Genomic DNA, 13,384 nt, shown 5'->3' on the forward strand with positions numbered 1-13,384 from the left:
GGGAGGGGATAGGTCAGTCCAGGGAAGACGGACAGGTCAAGGAGGTGGGATGAGGGGGTAAGTAGGAAATGGAGGTGCGGCTTGGGGTGGGAGGAAGGGATGGGTGAGAGGAAGAACAGGTTAGGGAAGCAGAGACAGGTTGGACTGGTTTTGTGATGCAGTGGGGGGAGAGGATGAGCTGGGCTGGTTTTGGGATGCAGTGGGGGAAGGGGAGATTTTGAAGCTTGTGAAGTCCACATTGATACCATTGGGCTGCAGGGTTCCCAAGCGGAATATGAGTTGCTGTTCCTGCAACCTTCGGGTGGCACCATTGTGGCACTGCAGGAGGCCCATGATGGACATGTCGTCTGAGGAATGGGAGGGGGAGTTGAAATGGTTCGCGACTGGGAGGTGCAGTTGTTTGTTGCGAACCGAGCGGAGGTGTTCTGCAAAGCGGTCGCCAAGCCTCCGCTTGGTTTCCGCAATGTACAGGAAGCCACACCGGGTGCAATGGATACAATATACCACATTGACAGATATGCAGGTGAACATCTGTTTGATATGGAAGGTCATCTTGGGGCCTGGAATGGGGGTGAGGGAGGAGGTGTGGGGGCAAGTGTAGCACTTCCTGCAGTTGCAGGGGAAGGTGCCGGGTGTAGTGGGGTTGGAGGGCAGTGTGGAGCAAACAAGGGAGTCACGGAGAGAGTGGTCTCTCCGGAAAGCAGACAAGGGTGGGGATGGAAAAATGTCTTGGGTGGTGGGGTCGGATTGAAGATGGCGCAAGTGTCGGAGGATGATATGTTGTATCCGGAGGTTGGTGGGGTGGTGTGTGAGAATGAGGGAGATCCTCTGGGGGCGGTTGTGGCGGGGGGCGGGGTGTGAGGGATGTGTTGCGGGAAATGCGGGAGATGCAGTCAAGGGCGTTCTCAAACACTGTGGGGGGAAAGTTGCGGTCCTGGAAGAACGTGGACATCTGGGATGTGCGGGAGTGGAATGCCTAATCCTGGGAGCAGATGTGGCGGAGGCGGAGGAATTGGGAATAGGGGATGGAATTTTTGCAGGAGAGTGGGTGGGAGGATGTGTATTCTAGGTAGCTGTGGGAGTCAGTGGGCTTGAAATGGACATCAGTTTCTAGCTGGTTGCCTGATTTGGAGACTGAGAGGTCCAGGAAGGTGAGGGATGTGTTGGAGATGGCCCAGGTGAACTTGAGGTTGGGGTGGAACGTGTTGGTAAAGTGGATGAACTGTTCGAGCTCCTCTGGGGAGAAAGAGGCGGCGCCGATACAGTCGTTAATGTAACGGAGGAAGAGGTGGGGTTCGGGGTCTGTGTAGGTGCAGAAGAGGGACTGTTCCACGTAACCTACAAAGAGGCAGGCATACCTCGAATACACCTCCTCTAACCCACCCTCCTGCAAAAATTCCATCCCCTATTCCCAATTCCTCTGCCTCCACTGCATCTGCTCCCAGGATGAGGCATCCCTGCACATCCCAGATGTCCACGTTCTTCCAGGACCGCAACTTTCCCCCCGCAGTGGTCGAGAACGCCCTTGACTGCGTCTCCCGCATTTCCCACAACACATCCCTCACACCCCGCCCCTGCCACATCCACCCCCAGAGGAACCCCTTCGTCCTCACATACCACCCCACCAACCTTACAACATATCATCCTCCAACACTTCTGCCATCTACAATCCGACCCCACCACCCAAAACATTTTTCCATCCCCACCCTTGCCTGCCTTCCGGAGAGACCACTCTCTCCGCGACTCCCTTGTCCGGTCTACACTCCCCTCCAACCCCACCACACCTTCCCCTGCAACCGCAGGAAGTGCTACACTTGCCCCCACACCTCCTCCCTCAGCCCCATCCCAGGCCCCAGGATGACCTTCCATATCAAACAGATGTTCACAGGCACATCTGCCAATGTGGTATATTGTATCCATTGCGCCCGGTGTGACTTACTCTACATTGGGAAAACCAAGCAGAAGCTTGGAGACAGCTTTGCAGAACACCTCCGCTCAGTTCACAATAAACAACTGCACCTCGCAGTCGCAAACCATTTTAACTCCCCCTCCCATTCTTCAGATGACATGTCCATTATGCGCCTCCTGCAGTGCCACAATGATGCCACCCAAAGGTTGCAGGAACAACAACTCATATTCCGCCTGGGAACCCTGCAGCCTAATGGTATCAATGTGGACTTCACAAGCTTCAAAATCTCCCCTTCCCCCACTGCATCCCAAAACCAGCCCAGTTCGTCCCCTCCCCCCACTGCACCACACAACCAGCCCAGCTCTTCCCCTCCACCCACTGCATCCCAAAACCAGTCCAACCTGTCTCTGCCTCCCTAACCGGTTCTTCCTCTCACCCATCCCTTCCTCCCACCTCAAGCTGCACCTCCATTTCCTACCTACCACCTCATCCAGCCTCCTTGACCTGTCCGTCTTCCCTGGACTGACCTATCCCCTCCCTACCTCCCCACCTATACTCTCCTCTCCACCTATCTTCTTTTCTCTCCATCTTCGGTCCGCCTCCCCCTCTCTCCCTATTTATTCCAGTACCCTCTCCTCATCCCCCTCTCTGATGAAGGGTCTAGGCCCGAAACATCAGCTTTTGTGCTCCTGAGATACTGCTTGGCCTGCTGTGTTCATCCAGCTCCACACTTTGTTATCCAGGTTATGGTGGATTGGCCATGCTAACTTGCCCACAGTGTCCAATGGTGTGCAGGCTAGGTGGGTTAATCATGGGGAATGCAGGGTTATAGGAGGTCTGGGTGGGATGCTTTTACAAGAGTGAGTGTGGATGCAATGGGCCAAATGGCCTGCTTCCACAATTTGGGGATTCTAATTCAATTTCCCTGTTTTTTATTCTCTCTCTCACATACTTTCTTTGGCTTATTAATTCCTTGCCAAGGGATAGAATTCCTCCCATGATGAACTCGGGTTCCTCGTTGCTTTTACCTGTGCAAGGAAAGATTGAAGTGCGCAAATGGTCGAGGTGACTTGACTTTACAAAGTGACCCTGAGCCTTTTGTAAGCAGTGAGGCCCCAAGTCTGAGCGACGAGGATAGGTTCAATGGGGACCGTAGTTTAACATTTCTTCTTGTTGCCAACTTGCGGTGCATGTATTCCTGCAGCTTTCAACATGCACACTCCCACCCCTGCCCCTAAAACAGCCTGCGTAATCCTCCTCCAATATGTTTGTAACAAAGGAAAGGGTGATATGCAACATTATTAAAGCATGTATGCTTTTTTTACATTATTGAATAATTAATGGCCATATTACGTTCGATTCCTGAAGACTGTGTCAGCATTGACAATCGACTTTTGGAATACCATGTGCAATTCTGGTCTTCCTGCTTAGGCGAGACATGAGACTTGAAACACTGCAGAAGAGATCTACGTTGCCAGAGTTGAAGGGGTTGAGATATAGGGAGAGGCTGAATAGGCTGGGGCTATTTTCCCTGGAGCTTTGAAGGCTGAGAGGGGAGCTTCTAGAGGCTTATTAAATCATGAGGGCTGTGGATAGGGTGAACAGCCAAAGCCTTTTTCCCAGGGTAGGGGAGTCCAAAACTGGAGGGCATAGGTTTTAGGTGAGAGGGGAAAGATTTAAAAGGACCTAAAGGGCAACTTTGGTGCAGGTATGCAATGATGAAATAATGGAGGTGGGTACAATTACAACATTTAAAAGGCACCTGGATGGGTATATGAATAGGAAAGGTTTGGAGGGATGTGGGCCATATGCTGGCAAATGGGAACTGATTAATTTAGGATATCTGGTCGGCAATGGACAAGTTGGACCGAAGGTTCTGCTTCTGTGCTGTACAGCTGTACGATTCTAAACATTTTTTGAGCTCTGAGTTCTTGATGTCTCTGCCATGAGTGAAACTGACTTCAAACAGCTCACAAGAAGTTGTCCTGCAGGAGACTAGCCGGTGTTTAACATCAACAACTTGAACTGTGGCCTACCCCACTCGGTGCCACCTTTATCCTCCTGTTCTCACTTTCAACAATTCTTTTATCTGCAATCGCTTGCCCTCGATAAGGGGCGTTTCTGTGGGAACCTGCCTGAGTGTCTATGTCTTGCCTTTCTATGTTGGATGTGCAGACACACACTTGATTCTCATGTCACTCAGCAGCCCCTCTTTGTCTGTCAGCGTGGATGACCGTATACAGCTGCCTCCTGACTTCTCATCAATGGAATCCTCAATTCTCAAGTCTCTCTCACCCTTCCATGTTGTCTACCTGGAAATCCCATTCCCCAGAACCACAACGAGGCTGGATTTCTACTGAGGCCGGCTGACAGTGGGGAAGGCTTTAAGTAAAGGCAGTCAGAACCTGAACATTGAAGGAAAGTCGCCCTTCCCACTATTTTCATCAGCATGAGACAGGAAACCCAAACTAAAACTGGGCTAATTTAAATTAGCATCATGCTTCAGACAGATCCCAGTTTAGCTCTCCCAAGGGCTTACCCTAAAGTATAGCAAATGCAGATTTATGGAAATGGCTAAGATGCATGTGACATATAGATACATTTAACTGTCACGGCTTGAAGTTATTTAAACCCCGAGCCCTTTCTTCTGTACTCAGAAGTGCTATCACACACCTTGACCGACTTTCCTGCCACCAAATCACCATGACATTTTTTTGAGTGTTTTCTTTTTCCCCTTAACGACTATCCACCACAAATAATCACCCGTGCAGCCAATTCAGTATGTACGAATAAAGCTCATTATGGCCAATGCAAACCATCAAAAGTGAGTGGGGGAGTGCTGGGTAGGGGAAGGGTAGGGAGAGAGGGAAGGGGCTAAATCAGAATGGAATTGGAATGAAAAATAAAGGCATTGAGAACATGGATGGGCACCGTATGCTCCATTTCCAAGAATACTGAGCATGAATGTGTCCAAGGAAGAGGGGTAGACTGTCAAGGGGGATGAGAGAGTATAGAGATGTCATGGAGGACTGAGAGGGTTTGGAGGTGTCATGGAGGACCGAGAGAGATTGGAGGTGTCATGGGGGCCTGAGAGGGTCTGGAAGTATAATAAGGGTATGAGGAAGCATTGGAGTTGGATGAACGATGGCAGATGAGGGCTAGAGATCCAAACAGCCTGTTACAAAATGTGGCCAAAAACTTAGAGAAGTGAATGAATCCTTCGATTCCCCCCTGCCTCAGTATTCACTCATCTCAGAGGCTGTCCCTGAATTGCATTTGGAAGAGACAGGTCTGACTCAGTCACAAGTGGCCCAAGTGCAGGTAAGAACCTAAGGCACATAAGAACTAGGAGCAGGAGTAGGCCATCTGGCCCCTCGAGCCTGCCCGCCATTTAATAAGACACAGCTGATCTTTTTGAGACTCAGCTCCAATTACCCGCCCACTCACCATATCCCTTATTCCCTTACTGTTCAAAAATTTATCTAGCCTTGCCTTAAACACATTCAGTGAGGTAGCTTCAGCCACTTCACTGGGCAGGGAATTCCACAGATTCACAACCTTTTGGGTGACCTCAGTCCTAGATCTGCTTCCCTTTATTTCAAGGCGATGCCCTCTAGTCCTAGTTTCACCTGCTAGTGGAAACAACCTCCCTGCCCCCACCTTATCTATTCCCTTCATAATCTTATATGTTTCCATAAGATCTCCCATCATTCTTCTGAATTCTAAAAATTATTTGAATTATGAATTATGAATTATTTAACCATGAAAATCATGCATATGGCTATCGTTTCCATGGAGATGAGTCCTGGGTTGGGAAGTTGCCCAGCTCAAACCTCCCCCAACTTGATGGTAAAAATGCAACCCAGGTTGTTTAACTGCTGCTGCATTCCTTCCTTCAGTCTCCCTGTTGGTTTGCAGAGATCCAGCCTCTCGCTCTCAGCGGCTGAATAATTGCTTCCTTCTTTTTTAAGCCTGACCAAGGATCTATTTACCTGATGAAGTAGTTTGCTGTTGGGTTTACCCTGGTCCCTGTGGAGTCCCTCTGCTGGCTATCTCCCCTTCCCTTCTCAATTTCTTCCAGCTCCGTTAAGCAGCACCATCAGATTCTGAAATGTGAGGCTGGATGAACACAGCAGGCCCAGCAGCATCTCAGGAGCACCTGAGATGCTGCTGGGCCTGCTGTGTTCATCCAGCCTCACATTTCATTATCTTGGATTCTCCAGCATCTGCAGTTCCCATTATCACCATCAGGTTCTGTTGGCCATGTTCCTGCAAGTCGGCCAGCTGCCACTTGTTAGTGAGGTATTAGATCAAGGGTCATGTGACTGTTGGCAATGTCATACTTGCCCAATGTTTACAAGTGCTTTGGCACTTACCTCAGTTGATTGCTGTCACACCACCAAGGGCTGAACAAAATCTTTGCCCTTTGGTTCTGCCGATCACAAAGATTCCGGCAATGTGGTCATTTACTAATTTAAAGAAAAGCACAAAGCAAAGAGAGAGGTTTTGGGAAATGGCGGGGGTGCCTTGAAGCCATTGCTCTTTCAAAGAAATTTCCCATGATTCTTTGGTGAGTTGGCAATCATATTTCTAAAGGGGAACAGTCACTGTCTGAGGCTTTTTAGCTGTAGTACATTGAGGACTGCACACTCTAGGCCCTCCTAGTTGCCTTATGACGAATGCATATTATGAATGGAGGCATCTCAGAGTGAAATATGATGTACAGAGCCAAAAATGCTCTATTTCTAGCACTTTCTGTAATTTCCAATATATTGCACTCAGATATTTTCTAGTCAATCTTTTATAACACTTCTCTGGAGTGGATGGGGCTTGAACCCATGTCTTGTGGCCCTGCACTCAGCTTATATACTTCACATGGAAAGTATTTTGAAATTATTAGGACAATTGCTGACGCATTGAGTGGATAGAAATATAGAAACATAGAAAACATGTGCAGGAGTAGGCCACTCGGCCCTTCAAGCATGCACCAACATTCAGTTTGATTATGGCTGATCATGCAATCTCTGTATCCCACTCCTGCTTTCTCTCCTCATACCCCTTGAACCCTTTAGCCGCAAGGACCATGTCGAGCTCCCACTTGAATATATCTAATGGACTGACCCCAACAGCTTCCTGTGGGAGAGAATTCCACAGGTTCACAACTCTCTGAGTGAAGAAATTCTTCCTCATCTCAGCCCTGAATAGTTCACCCCTCATTCTTAGACTTTAGTTCTGGTCTTTCCCAACATCAGGAACATTCTTCCGACATCTAGCCTGTTCGCTCCCATCAGGATTGTTGTATGTTTCTATGAGATCACCCGTCATTCTTCTAAATTCCAGCGAGTACAAGCCCAGTGGATCCAGTCTTTCCTCATGTGTCAGTTCTGCCTTCCCGGGAATCGGTCTGGTGAACCTTCGCTGGGCTCCCTCAGCAGCACGAGTATCCTTCCTTAGACTAGGGGACCAAAACTGCCAACAAGCGCAGGGCAGAGCCAGGTTAACTTTTATTGCAAATTCTTTAGTATTCAAGTCGTAATGCTTTGTAATGTTTGTTACAAATTTCATGAATGAATAAGTTTAAAAAAAGCTATGTAGTTTCAGTCATTAGTTCACCATCTCCTCATTAACTTTTCCTGCTTTAGGGTTTGGCGGTCCAGATAACTCCTTGTATGACAGGAAGCTCTCCTGTGAGTTTTTCTGAATCGAGCACTGGGTGTTTGAACCCTTTTCATCTGGGAAGCAGCACTTAAACGAGGCAAAAGGTCCTGCAAACCACCTACTGCTCCCTCATCCAGACCACCGCCCGCCCTCCCGCGTTTGTATACCACCACACAAAACAAAACATCGGAATCAATAGGGAGATCCAAAAACAAATGCAGTCCCTGTTTCTGACCTCTGAGGTTACAACTCAAACTACCCACTCCCCCTGCCAGAACACAGGCACACTTGCACACACAAATGCACATACTGCCTCATACAGACATCTATAAAATGCACTCACGCAAATGCAACCACAGTTAGAAACATGCACAATGGCAGAAACTAAAGAAATCTTGCACTCACACATATATGACACACATACACAGACATTAGCTCACATTGTTATGCAGCAAAACAGTCGCAGAGACGTAGAATAGTACAGCACGGAAACAGACCCTTTGGTCCAACTCGTCCATTGCCGACTAGATATCCTAAATTAATCTAGTTCCATTTGCCAGGATTTGGCCCACATCCCTCTAAACCCTTCCTATTCATGTACCCTTCAAGATGCCTTTTAAATGCTGTAATTGTACCAGCCTCCACCACTCCTGCTGGCAGCTCGTTCCATACACGCACCACCCTCTGCATGAAAAAGTTGCCCCTCAGTCTGTTTTAAATCTTTCCCTTTAGTTGTGGACTCCCCTACTCTGGGAAAAAGAATTTGGCACTTTGAAGGGAAGTTAATAAATGCCTTTGAAGGTATATGGTTGAATGTGCAAAATGAAGAAATTCCCAAAACTATCAAGGCACTAGAGAGAGTGTAGAAGATATTTATGATATGCTTCAGTTACTGTTACTCAGATGGGTTGGACAAATTGAGACTGTTGTCCTGGGAGAGGAGATCTGAAAGAAGTTTTGAAAATTACCCGTAGATTGGGCGACATTTTCACCTTCGACCAATTGCCATTTGCGAGTGAGGTATTAGATCAAGGGATACGAAGTCGAGAGTGTGCAGACTTCATTTGCAGAAGTAGCAAAAGTGACCAAAGAGAACTTGTGAGTAGTCAAGGTCTGGAATGCACTGGCTGGGCTGTGGCAGAAGCAGGCTCAATCAAGGTGTTCGAAAAGTAAGCGAGCAACGTGCATGGTCGGGGTAGAAGGCAGGAGACTAGAGCTGAGTGCGATTTTCCTCACCCTAGCACAAAAGGTCAGGAGAGAGGGAAGTAATTGGGAGAGGTGGCTCCAGGCAGATGCTATGACTTCAGCAAATAAGTACCAGGCAAGAAGTTCCAGGGATGTCTTTCTTGATTCTCCTAATAATGTAATTAAAAATCCGACCATCACAAATATGAGCATGCCTTTTTACAGACCGTGTGAGGCTGTCAATGATGAGCAGAACACATTCCGTTCAATCTGTTAGAGACCAGTTACACTGAGAGTGTTGCAGTCCATTGTCTTTTTATTTCAGGCAATATTTATCAGGGATCCAAACTCAGCCAAAGCGTCTCTGAGCTGAACATTTACATCACTTGTCCCGGGTATTCCTGGATTGTGGAAAAGGTGAATGAGGAAGTTAGCCTGTTGGTTGCCTGTAATCATTCGAGATTTTCCTGAAAGCACTTTCCGAGTTTAAGTATGAGCTGCTGTTAGACAGGACACTAATTTAGTTTTGATTCTTGGAGACTGTGAGTGGAAAGCTGGTGATACAATCCTTGCTAGCTGTTGAGGTATTGAAGAGTCAAGTGGGGCTTCTGGGGTAAAACAAATGGGGTAACAACACTGACGATTGAGATTTAACACTGTGATCTGGCTGACTGATGCCCGAACAGCTACAATTCAACAAGCTCCTGTACAAAATAGGCTTTGGAGAACTGTGGAAACATACAGTCCACGACAGATTCCATTGTACATGCCTTGGTGAAAAAAAAGGCACTCTTGCATAGAGGGTCCTGAACTGGTTTCAGGATTTCTTGTATGATGTATTGGTGGATGCAAACCTCAGGTTCAGGAATCTGAAGGTGCATTTACTGTGACTAACCATAGAGTGTGCGAGCCAGGACTTTGCCGGTGGCCTCCGAGCCAGCAGCTTGTGAGTGCAAACATTATTCTGAGGATTTACGCACAAAAGCCCCGGCTGACACTTCAGTGAGGGGCGGGGGGACTGCCACACTGCTGAAGATACTGCCTCTGGATGAAACATGAAACTGAGAGTGGTTGCCAAATTCCCCATGGTACCGTTTCAGAGAAATCTATGAGAGGTCGCCCTGGTGCTTTGGCCAGTTTTAATACTTCAACTAATGCATTCGATCTAGTCATCGTCCCATTGCAGAGTAATGGGAGCTCGCGGTGCATAAATAGGCTGCTGATTTTCCTACATCACACGAGTGGACATACTTCGAAAGAGTATTTCATAGTAAAACCCTTTGGAGCATCCTGAGATTGAGGAAGGTGATATACAAATGCAACTCATTCTTTCTAGATCGATTGCCATTTGGATTGGGAAATTTAGATCCTGACTTTCTACCTGCAGGTCATGAGGATTAACAAATACTATCCAATTTACATGGGATATGATGTGAATTACAAAGCCCATTTACATCCAGTCAACACCAGGTTAGTGCAATATTTCTGCTTCAAAGTTGATGGTATGATGGCTCAGCAGTTAGCACTGCTGCCTCACAGCACCAGGGACCCAGGTTCAATCCCACCCTCAGGTAACTGTCTGTGTGGAGTTTGCACATTCTCCCTGCGTCTGTGTGGGTTTCCCTGGGGGTCCTCTGGTTTCCTCCCACAGTCCAACGATGTGTAAGTGAAGTGGCAAAGTGTGGAGGTGGATGAGCACAGCAGGCCAAGCAGCATCTTAGGAGCACAAAAGCTGACATTTTGGGGCCTTGACCCTTCATCAGAATCTAGGCCCAAAACGTCAGCTTTTGTGCTCCTAAGGTGCTGCTTGGCCCGCTGTGTTCATCTAGCCCCACACCTTGTTATCACACAAGCAGGTCTCACTGCTTATGTGCTAAGAGGTCACAACTACATTGATAACACTCGAGGAACCACCAGGAAACAGAGCTCACTGTGGCTAGGAATAGTCAGGAAGTGGTGACCGAGTGCAGTGTGTGATTTTCAGTGCACAGTGAGGCTAGTCCTTCAGTGAAAATGAAGACCCTGCTGTTCTCTTGCTCTGAAACAGAGAGTGTGTAGCAAACCGCACCAATGATCTGTACAAGTCTTTTACTGGACAAGGACAGGATTGTATTGGAGTTGGGCTTTAAAGAGGGGTCTATTCAATCCCATTTGATCCCACGTCCCTTGGTGGCATATGGACTGGGCTCTGGTTTTGATGCATAGGGTGATCGGATCAATGAAATCAGTTGGGAGGCCTTTTTGAGTTAACATACCATTTATTGACATCCATGTCCACGACATTAGCCTTACCAATGTAATCTCCCTACTCAGACACATTGTTGTTCCTGCAGGATGGTTGGTGGGAGGGTGTTGGTGAGGTCTGTCGCCTGATACAGGCTGAAGCCTCTGGTTATAGTCAAAAGCCTGAGTTGTGAGGGATCAGCGTGAACCCCAGTGTCATTAACCGGGGGCCACTTTCAATTTCAGAGGTAGACCTGACAGATCAACAGGGTGGGGGCACCACCCAGCTGCCAAGGCAGTATTCGCAGCTTGGGTCTAGTTGAAATCTGGTCAGTCCAGCTACATTCTCTGACAGGACACCCTAGAGTAACTTGCCAATTCTAGGCCGGGGACAAAAATGGGATTTTATGTCGTGGGGTGAAAAGTTGAGGGCAAGGTGAGGGCGTCCCAGTCTCGCAAAGGCCTGCCGGCCCACTCCCACTCCATAACCCACACCCACCGTTCCTGGCACTGTGCATTTAATACCGCAAGTTTCCCTGGCCATTTTCTTTCACTGCGGTGACCAGGATCCACGCACAATTCCTCAAAATTCCACTAATCAGGTTACTGACCTGCAATTCAAAGCGGGCACTCTCTCTGGCTACCTGAGGGAAGGGGCCTTCGAAAATGGTTTCCAGGGTGGAGTGGAGATGTGGTGGCTTAGTGGTAATGTCACTTGGAATCATAGGCTAATGCTCTGGGGAATATGGGTTCCAATCACCTCATGGCACCTGACGGAATTTAAATTGTTAATAAATCTGGAATGTAAAGCTGCTGACCATGAAACTATCATTGATTGTTACAAAAACCCATCTGGTTCACTAGTACCCTTTAGCGAAGGAAATCTGCCATCCTTATCCAGTCTGGACCACATGTAACTCCATCCATGACTCTCTGAAATGGCCTAGTTCGAGGGCGATTAAGGATGGGCAATAAATTTCTGGCCTTGCCGGCGAGGCCCTTGTCCCATGAAAGCGTAAATAATTCGTCAATTTGGGGTTGCGTGGGAGGATTGTAAGCTCAGAACTCCCTCAGGCAGGAAGCTCCAGTGTTGAGAATAAACGATGAAAGGCGGATGTGACATTTACGAGCTGTCCTGAGCTTGATAAGCATTTCCTTCTCTCCCAGGAGCGGGCATGTGGTTTGTATTTGGTCTGGTGGCAGGTAATCCCCTCGTGCCCAGACCTCTGACAGCAACCCTTGGTGGAATTTTCAGCTGGGTGGTCAAGTGTGACTCTTTACTGGTATTCCTCTCTCCTACAGAGGACACAACAGCTGGAAAATAGTAGCAGGAACCAGCCCAAACATTCACTCTGTGTGGGATGGTGGCATGTCGGCCATGCTTTGGAAGGAGGAAGTTGGCACCAACAGGTTTCATTCCTCTGCAAATATGAGAGGTAAGTGTATGTCTGAGTGGGGATAGGGGGGGAAAATCAGAGGCTTGAAGACCAGGGGCTCACTAATGTTGGCAGCAACTGGTCTGCCTGCTTAATCTGGACACCTTCTGCCAAGTTAGCGTCCAGTATCCATTGCACAGTCAGATGTGGACAGAAAGATGGTGTCACATGGGCAATTGTCAGGTGACCTCTTACTCCACCCTGGGGTCCTCAGTGAGATGTGAGGTGGTGGGTGGGGTGAAGGAGTTGTTGGGGAGGTGGTCTGGGGCCTTATCCGCATTTGACAGCAGGCAGGCAGAAGGGGAGAACGGGAGCCGGCACCAGGATCTCAGAGAAGATGGGCTGGTAGTCTTCGGGGGCAGGCTGGGAGTTCTGCTCCAACATCTCCAACACCGTCCCACGGATGTCTTTGGGCACGTCGCCCCGGATATCCAGCAGGGCGGAAACGTGCTCGTCACTGGCAAAAAAAAATCAGGAAATCGTCATGTTATTCAAGAACAGAAGTGGCCTTCCCAAATCAGGCATAGAGATGCCCAGCGCAGAAACAAACCCTTCAGTCCAACTCATCCATACTGACCAGATATCCTACATTAATATAGTCCCATTTGGGCCCATATCACTTTAAACCCTTCCTATGCCCATACAGATACCAGTCATGGATTGCATTGGTATCATTCATCACGATCTAGCATTTAACCACAGTTTCCCTGGATCTGGATTTTCACGGAGGTAAAGCTTGGCATCTCCAGCTTAAACTAACAACAGACCCAAATCCTAATGTCACCTTTAATCCAAGTTAAATTTGTGATGAACCCACGTTTAAGCAAACCTTTATTGCAATACATTTGAGTCAAATTAAACATTTGCACCATGTCAGGAGTGTTTAAACAACAAAAAACAAACCTCCTCAGATTTGTTATCCACTGGAGCAGGTGAGACTTGAACCGAGGACTCCTGGTTTAGGAGGCGAGAA

General features: G+C 48.0%; 1 protein-coding gene across 2 annotated transcripts in view; it reads right to left on the reverse strand.

The window, feature by feature from the left end:
- Positions 1 to 10,567: 10,567 nt before the first annotated feature.
- exoc3l1 (exocyst complex component 3-like 1) overlaps positions 10,568 to 13,384 on the reverse strand; it is a 93,360-nt gene continuing 90,543 nt past the window's right edge. For both annotated transcript variants that reach the window (XM_048546719.2, XM_048546720.2), the window contains exon 13: positions 10,568 to 12,868. In XM_048546719.2, coding sequence (XP_048402676.1) covers positions 12,682 to 12,868 — 187 coding nt within the window. In that variant the 3' untranslated portion in view covers positions 10,568 to 12,681. The remainder of the gene's footprint in view (positions 12,869 to 13,384) is intronic.

Source organism: Stegostoma tigrinum, chromosome 16 (assembly GCF_030684315.1).
Source record: "Stegostoma tigrinum isolate sSteTig4 chromosome 16, sSteTig4.hap1, whole genome shotgun sequence".
Classification (NCBI taxonomy): Eukaryota; Metazoa; Chordata; class Chondrichthyes; order Orectolobiformes; family Stegostomatidae; genus Stegostoma; species Stegostoma tigrinum.